We start from the raw sequence: 25,658 nt of genomic DNA on the forward strand, positions 1-25,658 counted from the left end.
TTAAAAACAAACAAAACAAAAAAAACATATCAGGGCGAGTTCTTCTTCTGACTGGGAAGTGTCATCACTTAAAAAAAAAAAAAAAACAGTAACAATGCTTATCTGTCCTATAGATTATCACAAATGACACAACAGACAGCAATGTACATAACGGATCCAAAAATAAACTATGGTGGATTGATCAATTCAATTGGAGGCAACATCAAAAGTATGTACACAAATTAGCTTATGTCAAATTTTCTCAAGAGCAGTGGCAAGCGTGTCACTACATGTATCACTAACACAGTGTGTAGGCGTTTAATTATATACAGCAAATCTCCATGAATACAGCTTCCGTAACAAAAAGACCAACCCATACAAACCAACAATGAGACAGCTATGTTCTTTTGAAATTATTTAAGTCATGCAAATCAATAGCAGCCTCAGGAAAGTGTGGGATGACAGAACCTAGCCCTCGAACGAACAGAAACATGAGCAAATTCATAAATAAAACAATAGTAATTCAAAGTTCACCTTGTAGATTTACTGTGCACACTTCACCAGTACTGTGTTCTTGATGTTAACTCATGATGATGTGCAAGCGGAGTTGGTTTCAGCTCTACCTAACTCTTTTAATGCCACTTCAGAGAGGGCATGTCCCCAAAGTATGCTTACTGCATGAAATGATCAAGAATTAGATTCAACACCTAAACATATGCCTGCTTTACCTTCCAACATGCTTTTGATCTCCTCATTCTGGGTGACGTCTTTGGGAATCTGAGCAGTCCCATTGATGGTAGTCGGACAAGCGTTGTACTTCAACAGTAACATCACCACCTCCTATAAAGACAAGCATAAACCCATCATTAAATGATCCTTTTCCATTCCAGAGACAAGGATTTGAAAGGTAAACCAAAATGTCTGGTGATGCCAAACTACCTTCCTCCCAGTAAAGGCGGCTTTGTGAAGAGAGGTGTCTCCAACATTGTTGGGCAAATTTACTTCAGCTCCCGCCTGCATAAACAAATAAACAAAAACAACACAGTCATTATAAACACCTATGGCCAGCAAATAAATGTGGACTCAACTCAGCTATGGGCATCAAATTGATGCACACACCTTCAACAGTTCCTCCACCACATCTTTGTGTCCAAAGTAGCAGGCCAGATGGAGAGGTGTCCAGCCCAGGTTTGACTTGCTCTTCCCTGGAAGCATAACAAGCAGATGGTGACACTGGTGATCATACTGACATCAAAATGTAACATTTATCGAGGCAAACTTATTGCGACAAGACAAATATAATAAGGATAAGAATCATACTGCTGATGTCAAATGATTAAATAACAGTTATTTAAAGATGCTCTAAGCAATGTTCTCAAACGCTCCAACGAGATGCTCGTTTAGGAGAGTTTCAATTGCATGGGAGAGGAAGGGGGAGTGAATAGCGAGCTAACTCTCTGTTTTGTTTGAATGTCAACAGAAGTGACGTTACCCAACAACGCTTGAGCACCTTTAATTTATTTCCTCTCAGTAAGAAATGGGCATATCATGCGTACATCTCTATTCAATATCTTAGAAGACATGCCCTAACAAAACCCTTAACATCTCATGACTCAAGACATTTTTCCAAAGAATGGATGACAAAGTATTCAAGCCTTCAAGGGAACAAGAAATGGCAACATTCTGAGTGACCAAAAATACAATCAGACCTTTGCAGTTGATGTCAAGCTTGGTCTCCTCCTTGATCTTGGACATGAGGAGTCTCTGGATGCCTTGCAGGTTCCCATTCCTGGCATCTCGGAGGAACTGCTCCTCTGGGTCCACCTCCTCCATCGCTCTTCGCAGAGGAGAGAACAAATGAACACACATCAGTGAACATTACAATAACCACCATGACAAGCTATTACGATAATAAAAGTCATAAGACACACAACAGAAGTCATGCCCACTATAACTGCCAATATGACTTGAGTCACATGTAGTTTTTGTTGTTGTTTTGGTATAACATACTGGTAGATCTGCGAGCTGACAGTCAAAGCAGACTGTTTTGTCTTCAGTAGAATCTAAGCAGTTGAGGAAGCCCCAATTCCCTCCCATCTACATTGCCACAGAATTTTTGTAGCAACGTACAAGGTGAATGCTTTTATTCGTTAATCTTGCCATTTATTAAAGCACAAAGTACAAGCTGTAGACACATGATACAAGGGACATGACAAGGGGACAACTGGGCTGCTAACAGAAAATGCACGCTGACATTAACACTAGAGCAAATACGAATAAATTCTAAATTTGAGCAGTTATCACAGAACTAACATGGACCAAAGCCCTTCTATACTCCTTCATGGAAGATACAGAATTTGGGAACTACACAGAACTAGAAAACTCACAACTACCCCTGTACGTTACAATATGAAACGTACAGGCTTCTCTTCAAGTTAGACAAAATACAGTAGCTATGGATTACTGGATGAAAACAAAACTGGCACATTATAAAAAGACAAATTGAGCAGATCTCATTTATCGTATCTCACAACAATGCAGTCTCAACTCTAAGATATTTGACCAGGGGGGACATTTCTCTGAATATATGAGAGGAAATAACATTTAGATATCTGTGATGAAGACAGGCTTGGATGTGTTGCTAATCTATCCTAAATGAGGAACCTCATGTCAGAGGCCACACAGAGCTGGCTTTGTTTGGTCTCAAGAATTCTGACTGGAATGTTGGTGGCTGTCCTCCAAGAAGAACCTGGTATGTAGGTAGTAGATTACATAGAGTCTGTCAAATAATATGTTGATGTACTTGTTCAATTCAATTCAAACGCTGTGAAAAAATGGGATGAACCTCAAACAATGCTTATATCTGAATTGTGGTACAAAGGATAAACTGAAAAGTCTACAAAAGACACACACATCCAAGTATCCCAAACTTAGGATGCCGAACCAAAGCACAAATCACAGCCATAACAACAATTTTTTTTTTTTTTTTGTAATTTCAAAGGATAAACTGGCCTCTGATTTAAGAGGGATTCTGCCTTTTTAGTTATTTTGCCTAGCCTCTTTGACTTGTCCTCATAGTACATGTTCACTCTATTCCCGCCAAAAGAAAAAGACTGCTGATAACTTCTCTCAAATTCATCCGAGCCCTGAAGTTCACGCGAGAACAGCTTTCATCAACAGGTTTGCCCCGTTCTGCTATCGTTCTGTTCTGTTATTGTGTCTTTAAAAAACCTTACTAACTACTCCTACCCAATCAGGGGGAAAAGTCCATAAAGTCATTAGCAGACAGATGGTGCAGCGGCAGCATGCGCGGATCTACGGGGTGGCAAAGGGTGGCAACTGCCACCCCTGGGACACAGTCTTGCTACCCCTGTTGCCACCCCATTTATAAATCAGATAATATTTTTTTAAGTATATTTTATGTTCATACATGTTGGACTGTGAGAAGGTGTGAAACCCGCACCAAACTCCTCTCAAACAGAAATCGCTGATTTAGAATCCCCCGCCCCCTCACAATGGTTTCACCCAGAGCCATATAAAGGTAGAGTTGCGACAATGGGTGTTCAAAATTCGTTAAGGTCACGTGGTTCATGTAAACTTCAAATAGTTCCCGGAAGTGATTGACAATGGATTAGAATGCATTAAATAGGCTACTGTTCAATGATAGACGAGCCACGATTTTGGGTAATTGACAGTCAATAAATGCATTGATATACAATATTTATAACACAGTGTAATTATTGTGTAAACTATGTAGTTATCCTACCATTACAACAATATTAAATTAAATTCCAGACCTTATCTTAGCCTGCTATATATCCGTCCTTTTACGTATGTGTCACTTGATATTTTTCTTATTCGATATTTTTCGAGATTCTTTAGAAAACGCAATTGCACCCACCCCATAAGTGTATCTAAATTATCGCTATACAAAATAAATGACCTCGTACAGTGACTCGAAAAGCTGTAAACAGTGTTTTTGAGACTGCGTGTAGCCTACAAAAGCGTATGGAGCTCCTGTGAAATTTTGATTTTGCAACGAGAAACTGTAACACAGCTAGTCTAAACATTAGTTGTTTGAGTTTTCTACCCCGCGTTTCCTCTGGTAGTCACTGATCTGAGCTAATGAGTGAATTACCTAGCCAAGCCTATATCGTCGCGGGAGAATAAAAAAAAGTTTAAACGTTTTTTAACATCTCCAGTGTAATGGTGGGCATTCTAAGTTAACCGTAGCATTAGGCCTACCTATTTAGTAACCCCATGGTAATGCGAGTGATCATAATAAAATATAAAAAGTGACATGTAAGTCCTTCGATAAATAACCAGGCTATGAACTCACAAACATGAACAGCATTTTGTCATCGTTTGTCATTCACCGTGCTGTGAACAGCATTAAGATGCTAGGCTAAAGAGCTTGAGATTCAGACTGTGGCCTGGGGATGGGGATTTTACACGATCCTTCATCACTGGGCTAGTGTGCCCTGCTGTGTTAATATGACCGTGCTGATGCTAACAGCTGCAGCTCCCTCAAATCTAGGTTCTCTCATGCATATTAGGCTAGCTTTTGCCAATGAAAATTAATGCAAAAAAAACAGTCCTGCTCCTAACTGAGGAAACGTTTACGTTACCAACAATGTTAACAACAAACTCAGTTTCACTGCTGCAAGTACAAAGTTGGCTGTAAATATGCTTCGCCATATTTAACCAAACCAGCTAGCTTTGTGATAACAAAATCTTACCTTTTATGTGTTTACTCCACTGAAAGTTATCCACATATCAAACGATTAAATCCACAGTTATGGAGGAATTGTTTTGGGGAAGCAGTTGCACTTTATCCCACTTTTGCTGCCCTTTTTAAAATTAAACCACTTAAATCCATAGCCTAGATGAGCATTGCGCATAACGTTACAACTATGTTGACATGATGGTAAAGCTAAATGCCCAAGACACGTCACGTCATAAAAGTTGTAGGCTACAACCACCACTTGCACACTTGTACACTTTACAACTTGGTGTTGTTGTCCTGAAAACACAACATTTCTGCTGCTCTTACATAACTTGCACCACTATGCCACTTTCTTTATTACTCAGGTCAAACATAACTACCCAAGCCTCTTATTGGCCTGACTTTGCACTAGTTTTTTTATTGACTGTCTATGCACAATTTCAACAAAATTTTGCTGCTCTTATTTTTTCATTATTATATGTGCCCTCTTATTTACTTATTTACTTACTTTTTTGTTTACTTGAATGTTATGTTTGTCTGTGGACTTAAAATTGGTAAAATATGTCTTGTCTTCACCGTGGGATAGTGAGAAACGTAATTTCGATTTCTTTGTATGTCTGGAACATGTGAAGAAATTGACAATAAAGCTGACTTTGACTTTGACTTTGACTACAAACGCAAAAACTTAATGACAGCTCGTTCGTGGTGTTGCCTAGTGCTGCCTAATTGAAATGGTATAGGCAAGGTTTATCTTATATTAGGTTATTATGTGTGGCACATTTATTGGGCTTTAGCCTCTTTTCATTTATTTGATAAGGAACTGATAAAAACTGAGCAGCAGAAAAGCTGTCATAGTCGATACATAAATAGTTTATTATTATAATTAGGTTATTAATACTATTACTTTACTACTATTAGCCTACTGTTGTTACTGTTATTATTATTATTATTATTATTATTATTATTATTATTATTCGGATGAGCCAATAATGTAAATCTGAGTCTGAAATGTTGGCTACAAACAGTCTGTAACTGCACTGCTGCTATTATACCTTTATATGGCTCTGGTTTCACCCATCACCATCAGCGCAGTGACCCCCGCGAAATTTCACCATTGGCAGCAGATTGCACTGTGCATGCAACTATGTGTCAACTGTCTGTAGGCCTACAACGAAGTGGTAAGTTTGACCACCAAGTCGAAAAAGTCCATAATCAGACCCATAGTCAGTCCATCAGTTAACCCGACAACAACCTCACTGTTAGTCTACGTCATTTACATCCGCAAGACTTTGTCTCGTCGAATTTTTTGATGATGGTCAGGTCAGATAAAAAGGGCATGCTCATGCGTTTAACGTTTAAAGTCTATTTGTGTGTGTCGCTAGTTTATAACATTTGATTGTAGCCTAAATACTGCTGTCAATGTCAACCCATACACGTGATAATTCAACACGGGTTCTCAAAATTGTCATGCATCCACTTTCCCAGCATCTATGACTATCCAAATTTGGTCGACATGTCAAATCAAACTAGAATATCTAATCGGTGTCAAGCTGGTGGCGGTTGCGTTTTTTTTACCCTTTCTTTTCATATATGGTGTAAATCAATCTACACAAGTAAAAGTAGCCTACAGTTACATGACTGAAATTCTACTCAATCACAATAAGTAAAAGTAGCCTACTATTTTCAAACAAACCCTACTCAGAGTAGGCTACTAGACTAGACGTTTGAAAGCAAATCACATATGAAGCGTTGTGCATGAGATGTAATTGCTTAGATTCCAGTTAAATCTTCCAGTTTCATTGGGTGATAGATTTCAATCATTTGCTGGTAGATGAACCAACAAGCTGAGGCCAGCACAGGAGTTTGTGTCCTCAAGAAATGAACATGTTGCTTGTTCACTCCTGTTTGAGGTCGTTTCTTAATAGGATATTTATAAAGGTACTTTAATACAGTATACATGTACTTCCTTATTCACCACTTTGTGAGTGAGTGAGTAGCCTAAATTGTGAATGGCAAGACGTAACATTTGGCACTAAAGCTCAGGGACTGAGGGGTACTGATTTCCATTTAGGTTCGTTCTGAGCAAAAACATTATTTGATATCATAATATTATAATACCTATATAATATTAGGTCTTAAAAATAATGGCCTAACTTAAAGGCACAGAAAATAATGGCCTAACCTATGTATGGTGCTACCAACTGCATGACATGCCTATAAATATTTGCCTAGTGTCTCTGGTATCTTATTTCACAAATTGTTTCAGTAATTTAGACTACATACTTGGAAAAGGCAGTTAGATAGTGTTGGATATTAATCCATATCAATCCATATAACCTAAATCTATTTATGGCTTATTTTATAAATGTATCCATATTCCCTCAAAACTAACTAGAAGAAATCATTTGAGGGGTCATTTTTTAAAAGAATTCTCTGGGGGAACATACCTCCAAACCCCCCTAGAATTGCTTTTTGACACTGTATAATTTAAGTACAGACTACACAGAGAAAGAAATTCACATATTAAGACCCACATCATCCAAAACGCCAGCTACATCTCCGATTTGCCTCCCACCTCGTGTAATGTAATGTAGAGAACAAAACATATTCAATGAAATCCGTAGAATTTTAAGTTTTGAATAATGTCCATGGCCCCCCTCCTGGAACCTCATGCCACCCCTTCGGCACCCCAGGAAAAAATCTCTAGATCCGCCCCTGAGCGGCAGCCTGGCAAGTTGTTCGTTTGAAAGGTTTCTGAAGACACATGGACACATAATTAAAATATCTGTGTTTGTGTCATGCATCAGTGATTACTGATTACTGGTTTAGGCTATACCCTGCCACCCCTACCCCCAAGGAAAACAAACATAGGCTAATATTCTAGGTCTGAATGAACAGTTTCTCTGAGGTGAACTGGCAGTGAATCTTTATTTGGCTATGATTACCTTAAAAACAGGGGTCAGATAGTACCAAACACACATAATACCAAACACATGCAGCCTAGTCTACGTGTAACAGTAAGGGGGTGTAATCATTATAACATCTTGTGACTACTTTCAGCAGCCAAATGCTTTCAGGAAGTTGTGTAAATATTCATAATAAACACCCCTCACATGATTCATTTTCTCTCATAAGAACACATACTGAGTGTGACCCATTTAGTGTCCATAAATCACTATTGTCAACACACATCCAATTTTACAACCTTATACGATTTTAGTCAACAGGCTTACATAACCAATTCCAGTTCTCTATTAGCCTATCATTTTTGCCTAGTACCTTTAGGCTGATAACAGCATAAAGCAGTCCAACTAGAACACTCAACGAGGTTAAGTCTATTTGACACTTAGGGTGTCAGAATAGGTTCAGAAATGCAACTTTTACATGACACGCCCACCATACACGATTTAACCTGATAAGTAGGCTAATCAATGAAGACTGTCACATTTGTTTCTTTTGGGAGTCATTCCTAATGACGTATAAAACAGAGAGCCCAAATCTTCTTCAACCAACTTTTCTGGCTCTTTCTCAAAAAAAGGATTTGAATAATACCACGTAGGCTACATAACTGTACACTGATGCGACCCACAGGAGAAACACCCAAAGAGTAAAGTCAAATGTATCTTACATGAAACAATAGCGTTGATGGGACAAGCATTGTCCGCACATCCCTTAGCCTACTATCCTCAACACCCAAAGAGAGTGTCTCCTCTCGAAACTTTAATGAGTCACTGCAAGGAGCAGGGAGTGGGACTGACATTTCACTTTCTATGTGGGACAGGTCTGGTGACAGCACCCAGTTTGACATTTACGTTGCATCGCCTACACGGGTAGACTTACCATTCACAACAGCATGCCACTGACAGATACGAAGTGCTCAGTTCATGTTTCAATTTTCGGAAACGTTGAGTCGATGGACAAGCTCTCTTCGCAGTGTAGTCTGGAGAATGGAGCGAGAACTTGCTCCCTCCTCTTGAGTCAGCATGTGATGTATTAAGCCTCTGTTCCTGTTTATTGAAAAGTGGACAGCCACTCTAAAACATGTTTCGCAATCACCAAAGCCACATTCCAAACGTGGCCCCGAGTAATGGTCCAGACGTGTTATCCAGGAGCGGCGATTTTATTAATCAGCCAAAAAGTCTAGGCTACATAGGCTACTCAGAAAACTGTCCAGTGGATTTATCTTCGTGCACGCGCATATTTCCACCACAAGCTAAGGCTGGGCGGCAAGCTGCAATAAGAACACAACTCAGAATTCAGATCAAACACGGCACGAAGTCAACTTGTTATAAACCAACATAAATGAGATCATAGTGATAGCTGACTGAAAGTTATGATCATTGCTCCCACACTCAACCTGTTTAAAAATTGTGATGAATTATGTTTCATTCATGTAAACAACACTGCAAATCCATCTGGCTAGCACGATAAGTTGCAATAAGAAGATAGAGCCCATTTTTAATATCAAATATTCGGAAATTTTGGAAACACGAAAACAAAACATGCTCCGGAAGTAATATGTGCACGCGCAGCACTAGAGGTAGAAAGGTTTGTCATTGGTTAGAATAGGAAAACTTCAAGGTTATCTTGATGTTGATAGGTTCAGGGGCGGGAGCATATGCGACAACACAAGACAGCCACAGCCTAAACAACACATGCACTATGTACAACTTTACTGTCAGTTAGATGGACTCTTTGTTTTAATGTATTAACTGTTGATGACTGACTGGAAGTACTTTTAGCCCCTTTCTCTTCGTACGTGCATTTTAGATATTTGCTGTAGGTTGTAGTAGCGTCAATTCATTGAAACTGCTGGTGGTGGTGAAGGTTGTGGACAACGAGGCTACTGCGAAGCAACGTGGACAATTAGTTAGAACTCTACAGTAGGCTATGACTTAGCAGTAGCAGCTAAGTTAGTTTAAACCCTATGGTTTAAACATGGCTCAGCAGGATATGGGTGATCTTCAATCTCAGGTATGCTACTGTAAACGTCAGCTGCAGAATTTATTTTAAAGAATGCGATTAAAAATACAGCGTTATGTCTAAATCATGTATTCAATATGCTTAACTCTTGTCAGAGATTGAAGTTAGTTGTGCAACATCACAGTTAAAAGTCACGGCTAACAGGAAAATGCTGCAGCCACATTCGTCTATGGCTGCAGCCACATTTTCATTGATTTCCACAACTCTTTATTCTCTTTTCAGATAGATGAGATTGAAGCTCTGTCATCCATATATGGTGATGAATGGTGTGTGATTGATGAAGCTTCAAGAATATTTTGCATCAAAATATCTGACAGTTCAGACCATCCAAAATGGACAGCTTGTTTACAGGTAAGGCTCATCTACATGTAATCAGCATATTAGTTGGAAATGTAACATTATTGGTTTAAGGTTGTGTTGGATTGCCTTTTAGACGATTCTACCTGCAGACTATCCCAGCAGAGCACCACCTCTATATCAAATAAAGTAAGTTTGAATGAAAGAATCCCCTGTCCTTAAAATTGAAAAATAATATGTGGGATCTAATTTGTGTCATTTTCTAATGTTTTTGACACAAAGTAAAAAAAAGTAGCTTTGCTTATATCTGCAAGTTAAGCAAACCATGATGCTGGCTGTATTTAGGCAGTGTCCCTTGAATGCCCTTTAAAGGGAAGGGTGGGCATAATGGTTGGTTAAAGTGAAGTGTTGCAAGGCCAGGTGGTATGAGATCCCACTCTTTACTGCACAGGCTGGGTCACAGCACCGACATGAAATGGGAAAAGGCATGAGTTTGACTTTGGTATACAGACTTTTCATGAAGCAAACATGCATAGTGGTGTCTCATAAGGATCCTGTTCATGTTACACTTTGAGTTTATAAGAGGCACAAACACGAACACAAACACAGTCTAAAATCTGCCCCCATAGCGTAGCTTTGTAGTCTCCTGGCTGCACTCGCCGCAGAAGGACAACTCAAGCTTTGTAGAACCGATTTATTTATTTTTTTTCTACCGAGAGCACTAAACAACAGGGCCTATGTTGAAAAATTGCGTACTGAGTACTCCTTTGCTCAAATGCCTTTTGAACTAATGGTTGTGTCCCAACCTGTCTTTTTATTATCAAACACTTATCCCTATCATTGTATACGAATGTTACCATTGGTTTATCATATTGCCATGTTCTCACTGGATGAATTTGAAAATGAGAGGGTGGAAGAAGAGCTAAAAGAAACCACTGTTAACATAAATTGTCTGCTAATGAACTACATCTGTTAACTCAGCCCATGAATCTTCATAAGTGAGTGTTATACTGCACAGATGTTGCTCATCACCAGAGGATCCATATTTAACAACTTTTGTTACTTGATTCTTTTCTTTTGCACTCCAAGGTCCTCATGGTACTATATATACTGTGGCCATTCGTTACTCAATCAGAATGGTTGCCAAGCAACGTCAAGACGCAGCTATCAAGTTGTGGTAGCGCAGTAATAAAGAACGAAATGTGGTCAAGGTGTATGTTTGTACTGGATTTTACGGCATCGAACGTGATCCAGTCAATCATAAACAAGGACCAGAACTATCCGTTTTAGAATCAATATTCTATGCTGTTTAGGCTCATTAACTCCATCTTCTTAGTTTGCTTTTTTAAAATTGTATTCATGAAAGGTTTGCGGAAGAAAATGCAAGGCTATACATATTACTGCCCCCACCGAATGCAACATCAAAATGGGCTCTTTCCCAACAAGGGAGGGGTTGTGAACAGCTGTGAACTTTAACAGTAGCAGTTAATACAATTGCATAAACAATTGTGAATGAACTTGTTTTTCCATCAACTTTAGTTTCATTAAACCCTTTGCATATTTGGAGTTTATGCATCTCTTTTCCAGCATACATTTCTTAGACAACTTTGGCAAATATCAAGCATTTACACTCAGGATTTCCTATTCGAATGGTCAACATACATAAAAAAAAGTTCAATGGAAGCCCAGCTACTGAGGCCTAACTGAGGTGTTGTGTGTTTTGCATATTTCTCAGTGCTGGGTGGCTGAGAGGTCCAGAAAGAATGGAACTGTCAAACAGCCTGGAGGAGATTTATTTGTGAGTAGACCCAGTGAAACTCTACATTCTCTACAGTCAAAGTAATATGGTTTACATATAGGGTCAAGTGGTTGACAGCACCAAAATACTTTTGACAGGACTATACAGTCTTTTCTTGTCTATATATCCTTTTTACTAACGAGATCTAGTATCTCGTATCTAGCATATTTGGAAAAAGATCACTAAATAGCATGTTGCTTCTAGTTGTACAGAGGCATATGTAGGCTGTACATTTGTGCACCTACTGTACAGACACTAAATGTAAATGAATATTTTTGTAATCAGGGAGAATGCTGGTGAGAGTATCCTCTATCTTTGGGTGGAGAAAATTCGGGAATTTCTTGTGGAGAAGTCTCTCAGCTCTGATTCGGGTAAGAGGCCAATTTATTGAAATTACACACACACACACACACACACACGCACACACACAATTTGTGCCTTGCGAATTTTAGTTCGCAAGGCACACATCTTTGAGTTCGGGCTGCACTATAAATTTGCTTGTGGTTTCCTGGATGGAACATCATATTTGTTGCTCATCTAACTGCTTGGAAAGGGTTCTCTGTGAAATCAGTTTTGTGTGTCATGATTCATACACTAGGTGGCATTACTAAAGCAAAACAGCTGCTCTGTGAGGATGGGGATCTGGGAAGTACATAAACCGGCACTTTTCCAAATGGCAAGTAAATTAAACAGATCCTATTCATGACGATGCCATTTTTAACCATTAAACAGAAGTACAAAATGGAGCAGGTAACAGTTGGGCATGAAGGCATATTTTGACAATATTTATGCAGCTTATATAGCTCATACTGTACATTGCACTTGCATTACCTAGGATACATAGCAAGATCTCAGAACAGATTCCTTGTGTCATGGAAGGCCCAAATACTGCTATATATTATTATGACCGCCGCGCAGCGAAGCATAGTCATATAGGTTTAGTCAGATTTTTTTCTTTTTTCTTTTTTTGTTTTTTTTCTTTTTCGCATGTCCAAATTTCCATCAAGGATTCCCGGGACACTGTAAGACCGGGGTACACGAAACTTGGTGGGCATGTAACCCCACATGGATAGCATGGAACCTCCTGTTTTCGTTTTGATCTGTAGCCTCCCCGCTGGACTGGACCCCCCGAAAGGAGGGTAGGGCAGACACAGTTTTCTGTGAATATCTCGAGAACCGTAGGGTTTAGGAGGACCATTTTTTGCTGTATGTTGATCTCAAAGGGTCATGTCAACCCATTCCATAACCACTCATTTCATGTATAGCGCCACCTAGTTAAACACAAAAAATTAAAAATGAGGTCTTGTAATCACAGGTACCTGTGACTTAACATAGTCAAAACTGCACAAAATTGGAAGTGTAGGATCATTATGACACCCTCTGAATGCACGCCAAGTTTCGTGGAATTCCGTTCATGGGGGGCCACACAATAAATTAATTTATGTTACTATACACCAACTGGCCTGTAGGTGGCCGGAGACAGTTTTCTGTGAATATCTCGAGAACCGTGGGGCCTAGGAGGTCCACCTTTTTTTTGTATGTTGGTCTTAGGGGGCATGTCAACCTATCCCATTACCACTTATTTCATGTATAGCCACCTAGTTAAAAAATTAAAAGCAAAACATTAGGTGTTTTCATCACAATATCTCTGGCTGACATGGTCAAAACTGCACGAAATTGAAAGTGTAGGATCATTATGACACCCTCCGATTGCATGCTAAGTTTCGTGGACTTTCGTTCATGGGGGGCCTTACAATGAAATAATTTATGTGTGCATTTAGTGACCGTACACCAACAAGGATTCCCGGGACTCTGAAAGACCGGGGTACACGAAACTTGGTGGGCATGTAACCCCACATGGATAGCATGGAACCATCACTTTTCGTTTTGATCTGTAGCCCCCCCCGCTGGACTGGACCCCCCGAAAGGAGGGTAGGGCAGACACAGTTTTCTGTAAATATCTTGAGAACTGTAGGGCCTAGGATGACCAATTTTTTGCTTATGTTTGCCTCCAGGGGTCATGTAAACCCATTCCATATGCACACATGTGCATAAACAGATACACACGCACACACATACATTCACAGTAATCCTACGTATGACACATACTCACACAGTAGACATATGTACGCATGCATGCACATGCACACACACAGGCACATAAACTGGCAAACATGCACGCACACACACCCACCCACCCACACACACATAAACATAAACATGTACACGCACACATTCAAGAATTTCTCAGAATTATGAACAGGCAAGATGGGGGTGGGGTTGTATAAAATGTATATTACATGTTAAATCTATAAACTAATCATGTTTTGGTACTTGTTGTCTAGCAGATACCAGTGAGAATTGAGTGTGCATAATGCAATTCAGTGAGACAGTTAGAATCATATATGCCTTTCAGCGTGACTTATTTTTCTGGAAAACATGTGCTGGACTGGGCGGCGGTCATATTTTGTACAACTAGTTACTACTATATCCAGGACCAAAAACTAAAAACCTATCATAACTTTGGGACTGTGTTGTCACAAAATATTAAACCTTTCTGAGATGCATGCATACCAATTTGACGTTGGGATTTTGCCAGCATATCTCAGGCCCTGTTGCCCCTGCACAAGTCATTTGTTCCCCGAGACAACTGAGCCACTGTGGTGTTTTTGCTTTGAAAGTAATGGCGGTCTGACAGTGTCCTCAGTTTTGAACAAAGGTCTTTTGATCTGGTCGGTTTTATAAAATGCAATTATGTTTAAAGCATGCTGTGGAAATGCAGGTGGGTGGTGGCCAGAACCCCTTTTCCTTTCATTCATTTGTTTGCCTCTCAAAGCAAGACACAGGGTTGAGATACAATCGCCACCCAAGAAAGCCTCCATTACTGGCACTGGAATCTTGTTTAAAGTTCCTAATGGAGACAAGAAGATTACATTGTATTGATGACGGGCTCAAAATTGCAGAGGCCAAGAGAGCAGAGGCCCTGGGTGTTTATCTTGGGTCTATGTGGACAAGGACAAGGACACTCATTTAATATACCTGGTCTGCAGTGCTGCTAATCTTTTATTCTTTTATCATCTCAGGGATTCTGCAGGGCCACTTTTCCGTTTTGCAAATTAGTTTCTGATGCAGATAATACGGAGGGCTAAAGGATGTTCCAGAAGGACTTTCAAATAACATTTTGTTATCTTCTCTTACCTTGCTCTCTTATCATTTCGTGACATTGTTTTGTGTGGACATTTGTGAGAGTCCCTGATTCATTCAAAATCATGAGCCATTCACAAAAATGTCTAATAGCTTAGCATCTCTCAGATGAGTAAACAGTCATTGTCTGTTTTGATGGACTCTTCCTCAAGTTGCAATGAGGGTACTGAATAGACCCTTCCCTACTACATAGTGACTTGTAGTACAAAATCAAACATTGTTTTTCACATAAATTCATATGATGAACAGCTTTTTGATAAACAGAGTTTTTATATGTTCAGGGCCAATCTCATTATGGCAAGACTAGTTGTAGTTTTGGGCTAAAGAATGTGACACTAAATGCTCTTTCCCAGTACAACTATATCATTTTCATAATAATTTCTATTTGTTAAACTTGTAAAAGAAAGGGATACATAACCGGTAACCATCTAAAATGTCATTTAAACTGCCAAGATGATCATATGCATTTGCTTCTTGCAGTAATGATGCTGTGCTAAATGTTCTGTTGTGGCTAGCCCCTTTCAACTGCAGGTTTGCCTTCTTTAAACAAAGGTTGTCTAGATATTTTACTGTATGTTTCACTCACTTACGCCTAGCAGATCACCTGCATCACACCATTTTTCAGTGCAATGTGCTATCTTTTAGACTGTACTCATAGCATAACAGGTACTCCAGTTGTACAGGTCATAAGAGGTCATATTGAGTCCACACGCAGTGCAATGTGGCTGTTTTTTTTTTAATACAGTGCAGTTGTGAAGTGGCAGGTGTGCTAAGTTACAGTAAGTGGTTTCGACAATGTGAAGGCTGTTGCTTCATGTTTTTATGTGTGTAGTATGCAATGAGTATGAGATTAATGTGAGGAAAACGGAGTATGAGTATTAGGAAAACTAGTTCTGTAGAATTGTGCTTGTTGACTGCCCAGCCAGGCATTATGGTGTGGAGGTGTGTGGTCCTAAATGTCTGAGGATAGAGCAGCAGATCTGTGAAAATAGTCGTCAGACAATGAAGTAATCAAGTAAATTATGATAGTGAGAATATCTTTGACTTTTCCGTAGCATACAGATACCATCAGTAGTGCTTTAGATGAAGTGAGAAATTGAGTGCAAAATGTCAACTGTCATTAGACAGTTACAGATTAACAGATGGTATCAACAGAAAGTTAGGCCAGTGGAAAATGTAAGTTTTTATACTGATTAGGATGGAGTATGGTCCAGTGTGGTAAATTCATGTGTGGACACACGTGTTGCAGTTGTGATTGAAAAGTGCAATGTTGCATATTGACGCACAAGAAAATTGAGCAAAACACTGATACTACAAAGTCAGACCAATATTAGTTACTGGTGGGGTTAAAGATAGAATGAAGGGTAGAGCTATGACATACTGATACGTAAGTACTCTTAGGTTGCACTTTATGGTATTGCCCCCAGATACAGTACAGTGTTACTAAATATGAGGCCCTAATTGGCCTTTGGCTTGACACAGGTTGTTAAGCACAATTGAGAAGGGCACATCCATGTAGTTTGTAGATCTGCATCATTACATGCAGATTGACCTGTGTACCTTTTAAGGACGAATCCCTTTTGCGTGTACCAAAGTTAAGCATTTTTTGAAATGTGACCTGCATCAGTTATTAGCTCCTTTGTGCAGTGTTTGCATGTCTGTGTGTATGACAAGGATTTTCACTTTTCTACTGATTGCTGATTGTCACCAAAATAATATGCAAATTTCAGTTCTGTTACTCCTAATGAAATTTTAATGAAAGGGGATGTTTCATCATCTAATGACTACTGGGTGTGCTGTCATGCTGTCACAGCAGGAAGTATATTTGAAGAGAGCTGGATGTAGTTATTCAATTAAGAGGGTGGTTAGGGCAGGGAGCACAAAATATTAGCCTGTATGATCACTAATCAAATAAATTTCACAGTCTTAAAATTAAACATTGAAGAAGATGACAATGGGAAGACTGCAAGTACAAAGGGAATACTTAACTTTTCTTCTTTGAAAATATTGGTCTAATTTTCTACACACAAAGGGAACATTGCAGAGAGAAATACTTAGCTGGACATGTATTTTGAAAGGCTTCTTGAAGACACCAGTTCATACAGTGTGTTATTTATGTTGTACAGAATATCAGTGATAATAGTACACCAACAACTATTTGTTTCTGTTGTTTACCCTCTTGTACACTCATTGCACCCTGTTGTGTGAAGGTGACAATTTATTTGAACAGCTCTTTTAGATGGTAACTCAGTTTTCCATGCATTTCTCTTCGCATGAACTCCACCCACTGTTCCACACAGATGGCTCTGTGCTTCCTGATGTGCTTTCGCCAGTGGAGCTGGCAAGAGCTGGCTGCTGCTGTTGCTGCTAGGTCTGTGCTGGTCATTATCATATCCCACAGAAGCAGGGATCAGTGTTGGCTGGGGCCCAGTGAAGTACAGCAGTGGGCAGATTTCTCTCGCGGTGTCAAGCTGGTGGAAGCTCTACTCCTGAGGCCCCGCTCCTCAAGCCTTGCGGTGTGCAGCCACACCACCCCACCCCACCCCAATAAAAACCAGCCCCAAATGCATGTGCTGGAGTGAGGAGATGGAGCGATGCAATTTTTACCATGAAGTGGCTCCAACATGGTGCCATGATAATTCAGGCAGGATTACAGCACCATTGCCCTGTTCTGGTACAGTGTCGTTTATTAGGGCTATGTTGCAGTATGCAGTTTGTTTTTTGTTTTTAGATGCATTCTCCAAAGTGTCTCCAAAGTCAACTTGTATTACCACAAGCCAAGCTTCCCCTTGGGGATCAATAAAGTATCTATCTGTCTGTCTATCTATCTATCTTGATAGACCAGGCTCTGTCAGAGAAATCTTTTCTCAAGTTGCTCTTTGCGCCTCAACCATATAATCAATCACAGAAGCCACAAGTAATAGATTGCACATCCAGGATGTCTGTCTGCAACACACAATTCGGTATGGGTGAGGGGATGGTTGGACATGGAGGTGTATAAATCTGTGGCCGGCACTAGCTGATCCATAAATCTTACTTACTGCATTTAAGTGTGTCTTTGCCGTAACAGCCAATGCATTTTTTTGAATAAGAAGTTAAGCTTTTCAGAGATTTTAGGACACCATATACAGAGGAGTTTTTAAAATGTATCCTGGGGTACCAGCATTGTACTGCGCTCCTCTTGTGTCTTTCTCACAAGGTCCTCGCCTCTACACTTAATTCTCTGTTTTAAAATGCATAGAGGAGGATTTCACTGGTGGTAAGGGAACAAAATATGTTCTCGTGGTAGGATAACTGTAAAAAAAAAAGAGATTCAAATGGTTTCAGCATCTCCCATGAAATGCTGAAACTAGTGACTGGTCATATAAGACATGATGTTACATAGGCCATTATATTTAGTTGGGACACACAAACGCCTAACCTTTTGAAGGAACCACTCAGCTGTTTAGCGTAATCATAAAAAAAACTTTTTATGTGAATTGCCTATGTATAACCCTTTGTAGCACACCTCTAGTGGGTATTTTTTACTGGTATTTTTATGCACATGTGCTTCAGACAGTCCTCATCTGTACCATGATAAGGTTATTTATTTATATGTATACACACACACACAGTGAGGCTCATAAGTTTTTGAACCCATGCTAAAGTTGACTAAAAAGAGGACATAAAATTATCTTTTGGAAATTGATCTTAATGCCTAAAGTAAAAAAATGAGCAATGGAAAAAAATTGAACAATGGATCCTGATAAAGTTCCCTTGGCCTTTGGAATTAAAATAGCCCCACATCATCACATACCCTTCACCATATCTCACTATTGGCATGGGGTACTTTCCATATCATCTCTCAATGCAAATCAAACCAGCTATTAGGCTAACTGAAATAAAACCATGCCAATCTCTAGGTATGGTGAAGGGTATATGATGATGTGGGGCTATTTTAATTCCAAAGGCCAAGGGAACTTTGATTTGAAGATTATTGTGAATATTTCTTCATTTATATATAACAGAATGGTCTGTATTCGGTAGAGTACAGTGTTATGAGTCTCAAATGTGCTAATGCATACAACCTCCGATGTCACTTTGGTCCCTTTTTGTTTTTCTTTTTTTGTCCTTCTTATTTACCATTAATTACCTCCACAGGGCGGAGAATATCTGCATGTTCTTTTATTAAGAGGAGGGAAAGTATCCGCTGGGACATAATTATGGTAATATAAATATATTCCAGAGCCTGGTCGAGGAGCGCACTCCTGTCATAAAGATCAAACAGGGTTTTACCCTGGGAAAGTCATTAAAATTTCAACAGCAGGTTTCAGGAGGTTGACAGGATGACCTAGAGTTACTAAAAGGTCACTGGGGAGAGTAGGAGTGGCTGGGCAGTGACAAGTTAGAATTTACACGTGGTTCCCTGTCCTGTTCGCCTCACTGTGATGCATGGGTGAGCTTATGAAGAAGAAAAAAAAACAGAGAGATGGGTCAACCTGTCCCATTGTAGTCAAGTCAGGTCACTTTACATCTATAGCACATTTTAAAAACAACAGAAGTTGGCCCAGTGTGCTTTACAGGCTAAACAGATCATTTACAATTGTACAATATATATGAATTATATGACGGAATACAGAAGTATGATATATATTATATAGCTGAAATCCTCCCCCTCTTTCGCATGCTTTGCCCATCTCACTAGCTGTTATTTTCTGCCACATTAACTAGTGGAATGTGCCGTTCTGGATAGTGTCTTGCATCTGGACTGTCTCTTTGAGGGATGATGAAAATGGCTTGACACAATTGACAATTAAGTGAATCCACCCTTTTTGTAATCTTTAATCACTGTCTATGTCAAATGTTCTTTAACCATAAAATAGATTGTGCCGTTGATTTGAAAAGTGTGTAGCCTCATTCCTTCATTGCTTCGCTGCTGAGAGAGTAGCCATGGTCGGAGATCCCTCTCATGCAGCCCTCTCTGCCTGAGACTGTTAGCAGCGTGGTTGTTGTAAGGTTAAGTGGGGATGATCTTCAGACAGTGGAGCAGGGATAAATTCACACGCTAGACTCTCACTGACTTAACAGAGGCCCTTCAGCCAGGCGGTAGTTAACCTTTCCTCATCAGTATGCATTATAGCATCACTTCACATTATCTGATGGTCTGCCAGCATGCAATTGCTGCCTTCTGGAAAGGGCTTCATAGCCATGTTGGAAGGGATTTATTAAATCTCACTTCTGCTGGTTGGTCATTCTGCTAAACGGCACCACTTTGCCATTCTACTCTGCAGCCCCAAACCCCAAGGAATAGAACCGAGGCAGGATCCTATGGGTGCCCGGCTCATTAAGTCAGCCTTGAAACTGTAAAATGCTCAGGGTACATTTCCCACATTTTCTTCCCTCTCTCCTGTATCTTGGGGTTATTCCTATTTCATGGTGTGTCTGTTCTGGTCGATCCCATATGTATGCTTTTTAAATGGCTGTGTAAAGAGCTTCAATGGCTTTTTAAAAAAAACATCGAAGTGTGAACAGGCATGGCACAGTGAAAACTGTTCTGGCAACTCTGTTGTCTATATCAGGGGTTCCCAAACTTTTCCACGACAAGGCCCCCCAAATACCACTAGGTTCTGGGCAAGGACCCCCTTGATGTGTTATTAAAACCCATCGACAATACTACGGCAAATGTAAAAATACATTAAGTTAATTCTAATAATTATTTTAGCTACAAGCACTTTGCGATGGAGCATACAGTGTGTAAAAATTGCATTTGGGGCTTTCTGCTATATGAGAGCTATCACTCTACTATTATTCCTAGTCATTATCATGGACAATATAATGTTCAGATATGCGACAAATTATTCTAATGGCATTGTATAACAACCCTCATAATAATAGGTATATTTAAAATGTATTTGTTGCTTTTATTTTTCCTTCCAACTTGCTGAGGCCCCCCTAGCACTCCCTCGCGGTCCCCACTTTGAAAACCACTGGTCTATATGATGGGCTTGACTTGTTTTGTCTGTGTGTGTGTGTGTGTGTGTTTTGTGTTGCAGTGGAGGAGTCTGAGCTGAGAAAAACCATGGTGACAGAGGAAGAGGAAGATTATGACGATGAGGAAGACCATATAGACTACAGCGTGCTGAAGAACACCGACCAAGCCCATCTTTTTGTAGATCGACTTGGGGGTATGTTACTGTAGTTTGTTTTACCTCAAGTCTGCAATTCCCTGTATATTCATATAAGCAGCCTTATATATGCAACTGAATCTGTCAAATCTAATCTGAATTTACTATATACCTAGACTGTCTAATATTAAGAATATAACAGTGGCTCTGTTACCTGTGAACATGTCATGGTGGTGGAGTATACAGCCATAATTCTTTTTTCCTCCTACAAGATGACAAAAATCACACAGACGTGGACGAGTGTTGCCATGGTTATTTGGGTCCAAAACCCAATTAAATGTAATTGAAATGGGACAAGAAATGCGATGTCATTTACCCTCCACCAGCTGGTGCCACCATCAGAGTGTAAGGCGTGAGATAAGGTGGCTTAATGTTTTACTGGGGAGCACCTCATAGCTCCACCATCTGCGCTTACGTTTGCCCTGGTTTTGGGCCTGCCGTTACTGGGCTGGACAACAGTAGGGCTTTATAAAAGACAATAACACCGCTTTGCGATGCCTAAGTGCTAGTCCACTTAAATTCAGTTTCCAGAACAATGAATCTCGGTGTTGTCTTCAGGCTGGGCCCAGGCAGCGACTCTCTGTAGTTTGTGCATGATTTTCCCAGCCAACTCGCGGCAAATGGACTCTGCACTAAGCCTTGGGTGTGATGCCAAACGGGAGGCAGACAATCCAAAGCCTCCCTGAGGTGGTTCAGACTGGACAGGTGATTGGAAGGGAAATGCCTGAAGTGATGGGCCAATGGAGAAGATTCATTCACCAGAGTTTAGAGAAGCACTCAGGCCAATGATGATGTATAGGCCTGAAAACACCTTGCCGTCTGACATTGACATCTTCCCTCGAGTGGTGCGTCCAGGAATGAAGTTAAGTGAAAGAGGCACACAGCTGCTGGCCACTGACTTACCTGACAGGTGCATCATATCCATTATGACACTCTGTGCCAGTCCCATAAGCAAAGTTACAAAGGAGGCAGGTGTGACATGTTGAGTGTGCTGCATTCCCCCATCCACTTTGCAGGGTTAGAAGTTTATATTCCATATTTATGTTGACAGAGTGGGGCCAGAGAGATTGGTCTAAACCATGTGCACATTCTAAGCACTGGCCTGGGGACAGAGCTACCCTTTCAGTGAGGGCACAGAAATATTTGCCATTTTCATAGCTTGTTATGAAAGTTGCTATGAAAGTTTGAAGTGGAATGACTGCTAAGCATTTGGCAGGTGGGTAGATGAGGTCAGGAGATAACCTGATGTGAAGTGAATTTGGCACATAATGCTGCTGTAGTATTTGCACATTACAGAGTTGCAAGTTTCTACATAATCAGATGCATTTGTGTGTGTGTGTGTGTGTGTGTGTGTGTGTGTGTGTGTGTGTTTGTTTAGGGGAAGAGTTGCCTGAAATTAAACACGGTGAACCCATCACAGAAAGACGGAGCACCTTCCAACCTCACTTAGCTATGGTGGTCACCCCCAAGCAGGTAAGTGAGCCTCCTCTGTCATTTGCTATTCCAGCAAATGTCACCAGTAGCCTCGACAAAATAACAAGAGGGAGCATTACTGTCCAAGCGCCTCATTCACAGGAAACACAACATCAGTGTAAGAGACTCATGAAGGACACTAAGCAAATCGCTCACCAATCGACAAAGAAGGCCTAATGAGTTGCTCCTTGAAATATCATTCGTAATCATCCGTCAAAGTGCTTCTGAGAGGTGTGCAGCTGTTCCGGAGTGTTGGTGGGGGTGTCTTGAATGCAGCCACTCTTTCTCCCTCTCATTCTCCCACTCTCTGGCCTCTCACTGTAATCTCGTTGTTGTCTCTATGAGAGTGTCGCACCCACACACACACTTGATCACACTTGGCAACTCTTTCACATCTTTAGGGGGTCAAACGTATACCCCCATCATTGTGCCATTGTCTAGGATTCCCTTAAACTTTATATATGTCTGTACTTAAATTACAGTGCACATTTTAGGTCTATTTTTATTTCATTTAACAGTTGAAGGTTTAATATAGGACTTTGTTCTGTTAATGGCACCCACTATACAGTCTAAAGGATATGTGATTGCCATCTTTATATTTTTTACATCCCACTAAAAACAGTCAACCACACGATCACACATACACAGTAATAGCATGAACTATACCACATTAACTACAACCACACAATCCGCACAGACACATACAAATCAGTAACAACAAAAACTACATTTGCATCATATGCACACACACATACGAATAACAGAGCTATCTTTCCTGTTTGCTGACACTCACATCTGAGCTGACAGAAGTGTCACATGTCAGAACTTGGATGGCGCAGCCACTTGACAATATGCTCCATCTCTGGCACCTGGGATTCGGGATTCTCCCACTCATCTTTGAGAGATGTTCCATGCTCATAATAGCTGTGAAAAAGGCATTGCAAACGCAGATGCGGGTTAAGTCATTTATACACCTGTCTCTTTCACCCAAGTGTTTTTCACATGTCAGATGCTGCCAGAGGCTTTTCAACCCCCCCCCCCCCACCCATGTGCTTCAAAAGATGCTGTATATCAGCCTAAGTGCATTGGACTAAACATTTTCAGGTGTTAGAGGCAAGCTGTTATTATACTGTGAAGACAGTGGAAAGTACTCAGAACTTATTTCGAGACTTATGTCAGTGTCTTTCAGGACGTATGTCTAATAATTTCCTAAGATTGTATTCAAATAAAATTCCATTTGTCTTCACAGTATTTCCTTGGGCACCGAACCTTGTTTTCCACTGAACCTGGAAACTCCAGTAGCCTTTTTTTTTTTTTTTTTTTTTCGTTGTCAAACTTCTACAAATTTGTCTGCAAATCAGCGCTTGTGTTCCCTGGCAAAACTCTTTTTAAATCCTGCATGATGAATTGGTCTCTAATTCCACATTAGTACACTCAAATTAAACTGTAAGGCCCAAATACACTTTCCGGGAGTACGCTGTGTCATAGCCTGACGGGGATGGATGGCTGGCTAATTGAACTCTGAGTCAGTGGACTGCTATGCCGGTTTAGTGGACTGGTAGCTAAACCAATAAACACACTCTTTCGCAGACTCTCGCAGGCTCATAATGGTCTGCTGCAACGACTTTTCAGGCACAGGCGTAATGATCCGTGGAGTTCCTGTAGTTGCTTTGCTGTTTTGATCACCTTTGTTTGACGCCATTGTTTATGCTTGTGGGTCGATGCTGGATTCTTGCAGGATTGCTGTTTGACATTGAAAAATGGAAATCTTTGTGAATTTTTCACTGTGACAACAAATAGAGGGTGACACAGAGACATGCTCATAAACAGACACACACACTCAGCCCCAAATGTCACATTATGAATATTTGGAAGTATCGGCTCTCTCCCGCTACTGTGTGTGTGTGTGTGTGTGTGTGTTTATGTTTGTGTTTATGTATGCATGTGTACACACTTTTTTTGTTGTTGCCGCAGTGAGAATGAGATGCTTCCGAAAGGGTGATTTGAAATTCCCAGAAAAACCTGAGGCTACAGATCAGCAGCTTAAGTCATCCTTTGGTCATGGTCGCTAACGGTTGAACAAACCCAGGGATAAACAACAGGCAGAGGGCCTTTCAGTGGCTAATAGCTTCCTAAATGCTTCCCTTGCCACTCGGCATGTCGGTGCGTCGAGTGCTGCTCCGGATCCCCGCTGGTCGTGTTCCCTCACTGTTGTCTAATTCCTGTTCCACGTAGCCGGAACACGGAACGCATTGACAAGCAGTGGCTCCTCCCTAGAGAAGAGGTTGTTGTAGTGGCAAGTAGAAGTGTTTTTTTTTTTTGTCTTCTCTGACAACCTCACCAAAATAAAATGTTTTTTCTCCCCGTTGACACACAATGCACTGTGCTCTCTGGTCTGGTTTGATAGGAAGGATCAGGAGGAGCTAAAGCTCAGCTTTTAATGAGAAGAAAGGAAATGCAAATACTGCACTCTTGGGCCTCTCCGCTGAAGTACATTTATTGAGCAGCATACCCTGTGTGCAACGCATAATTAAACGCTGCTGTCTGTCAATACTCTGCCTGGCCCATTCCTCCAAAGTCTGATGAGCCCTGCCAGGTGTTCCTCTCCAAGGCTCTGCTTTGAGACAGAAAAGTAAACACGTCTCTGAAAGAAGCCCGAGTCCTTCCTCCCAAGTGTGAATGCAGCACAGCAACCCCAATATTTGTAACGCTTAGGTAAACACCGTCTCCATTATCACTGAGCTCCGTGCCGGCAGGGCTGAGTTTATTGCAACTGTGGGGAGAGGTGTGATTTGCTATGGGAAAATATACGCAGAAAATATTTGCGAGACTTAAGATTATTCGATACCTACTAATTAAGTGAAAGTGTGTGGGTTTCTTTTTTGCCTTTGAGGACACGCTTGGATTGAGTGTGTTCGGTGACGGTTTGGCAAACACAGTTGAAATTGAAGGTACAGGTACAAACACACACACACACACACACACACACACACACACGCACACAACATAAAACTTAAGGGGGGAAAAACAAAAA

The 25,658-nt window shown here is 40.5% G+C and overlaps 2 protein-coding genes across 6 annotated transcripts in view; one reads left to right on the forward strand and one right to left on the reverse strand.

Annotated features, from left to right (window-relative positions):
- Positions 1–9,204, reverse strand: part of osbpl1a (oxysterol binding protein-like 1A) — a 31,452-nt gene extending 22,248 nt beyond the window's left edge. For 2 of the 3 annotated variants that reach the window (XM_048252393.1, XM_048252392.1), the window contains exons 1-5: positions 8,334–8,413; positions 1,689–1,816; positions 1,099–1,184; positions 919–993; positions 708–819 (exon numbers count right to left, since the gene is read on the reverse strand). In XM_048252393.1, coding sequence (XP_048108350.1) covers positions 708–819; positions 919–993; positions 1,099–1,184; positions 1,689–1,816; positions 8,334–8,374 — 442 coding nt within the window. In that variant the 5' untranslated portion in view covers positions 8,375–8,413. Of the gene's footprint in view, positions 1–707; positions 820–918; positions 994–1,098; positions 1,185–1,688; positions 1,817–8,333; positions 8,414–8,545 lie in introns of those variants that run through there. The other variant, XM_048252394.1, reaches the window with a different exon arrangement.
- A 99-nt stretch (positions 9,205–9,303) lies between these two features.
- impact (impact RWD domain protein) overlaps positions 9,304–25,658 on the forward strand; it is a 28,278-nt gene continuing 11,923 nt past the window's right edge. For 2 of the 3 annotated variants that reach the window (XM_048252580.1, XM_048252582.1), the window contains exons 1-7: positions 9,304–9,679; positions 9,911–10,039; positions 10,122–10,174; positions 11,721–11,783; positions 12,069–12,154; positions 21,020–21,151; positions 22,530–22,624. In XM_048252580.1, coding sequence (XP_048108537.1) covers positions 9,644–9,679; positions 9,911–10,039; positions 10,122–10,174; positions 11,721–11,783; positions 12,069–12,154; positions 21,020–21,151; positions 22,530–22,624 — 594 coding nt within the window. In that variant the 5' untranslated portion in view covers positions 9,304–9,643. The remainder of the gene's footprint in view (positions 9,680–9,910; positions 10,040–10,121; positions 10,175–11,720; positions 11,784–12,068; positions 12,155–21,019; positions 21,152–22,529; positions 22,625–25,658) is intronic. The other variant, XM_048252583.1, reaches the window with a different exon arrangement.

This window comes from Alosa alosa, chromosome 9, assembly GCF_017589495.1.
Source record: "Alosa alosa isolate M-15738 ecotype Scorff River chromosome 9, AALO_Geno_1.1, whole genome shotgun sequence".
Classification (NCBI taxonomy): Eukaryota; Metazoa; Chordata; class Actinopteri; order Clupeiformes; family Clupeidae; genus Alosa; species Alosa alosa.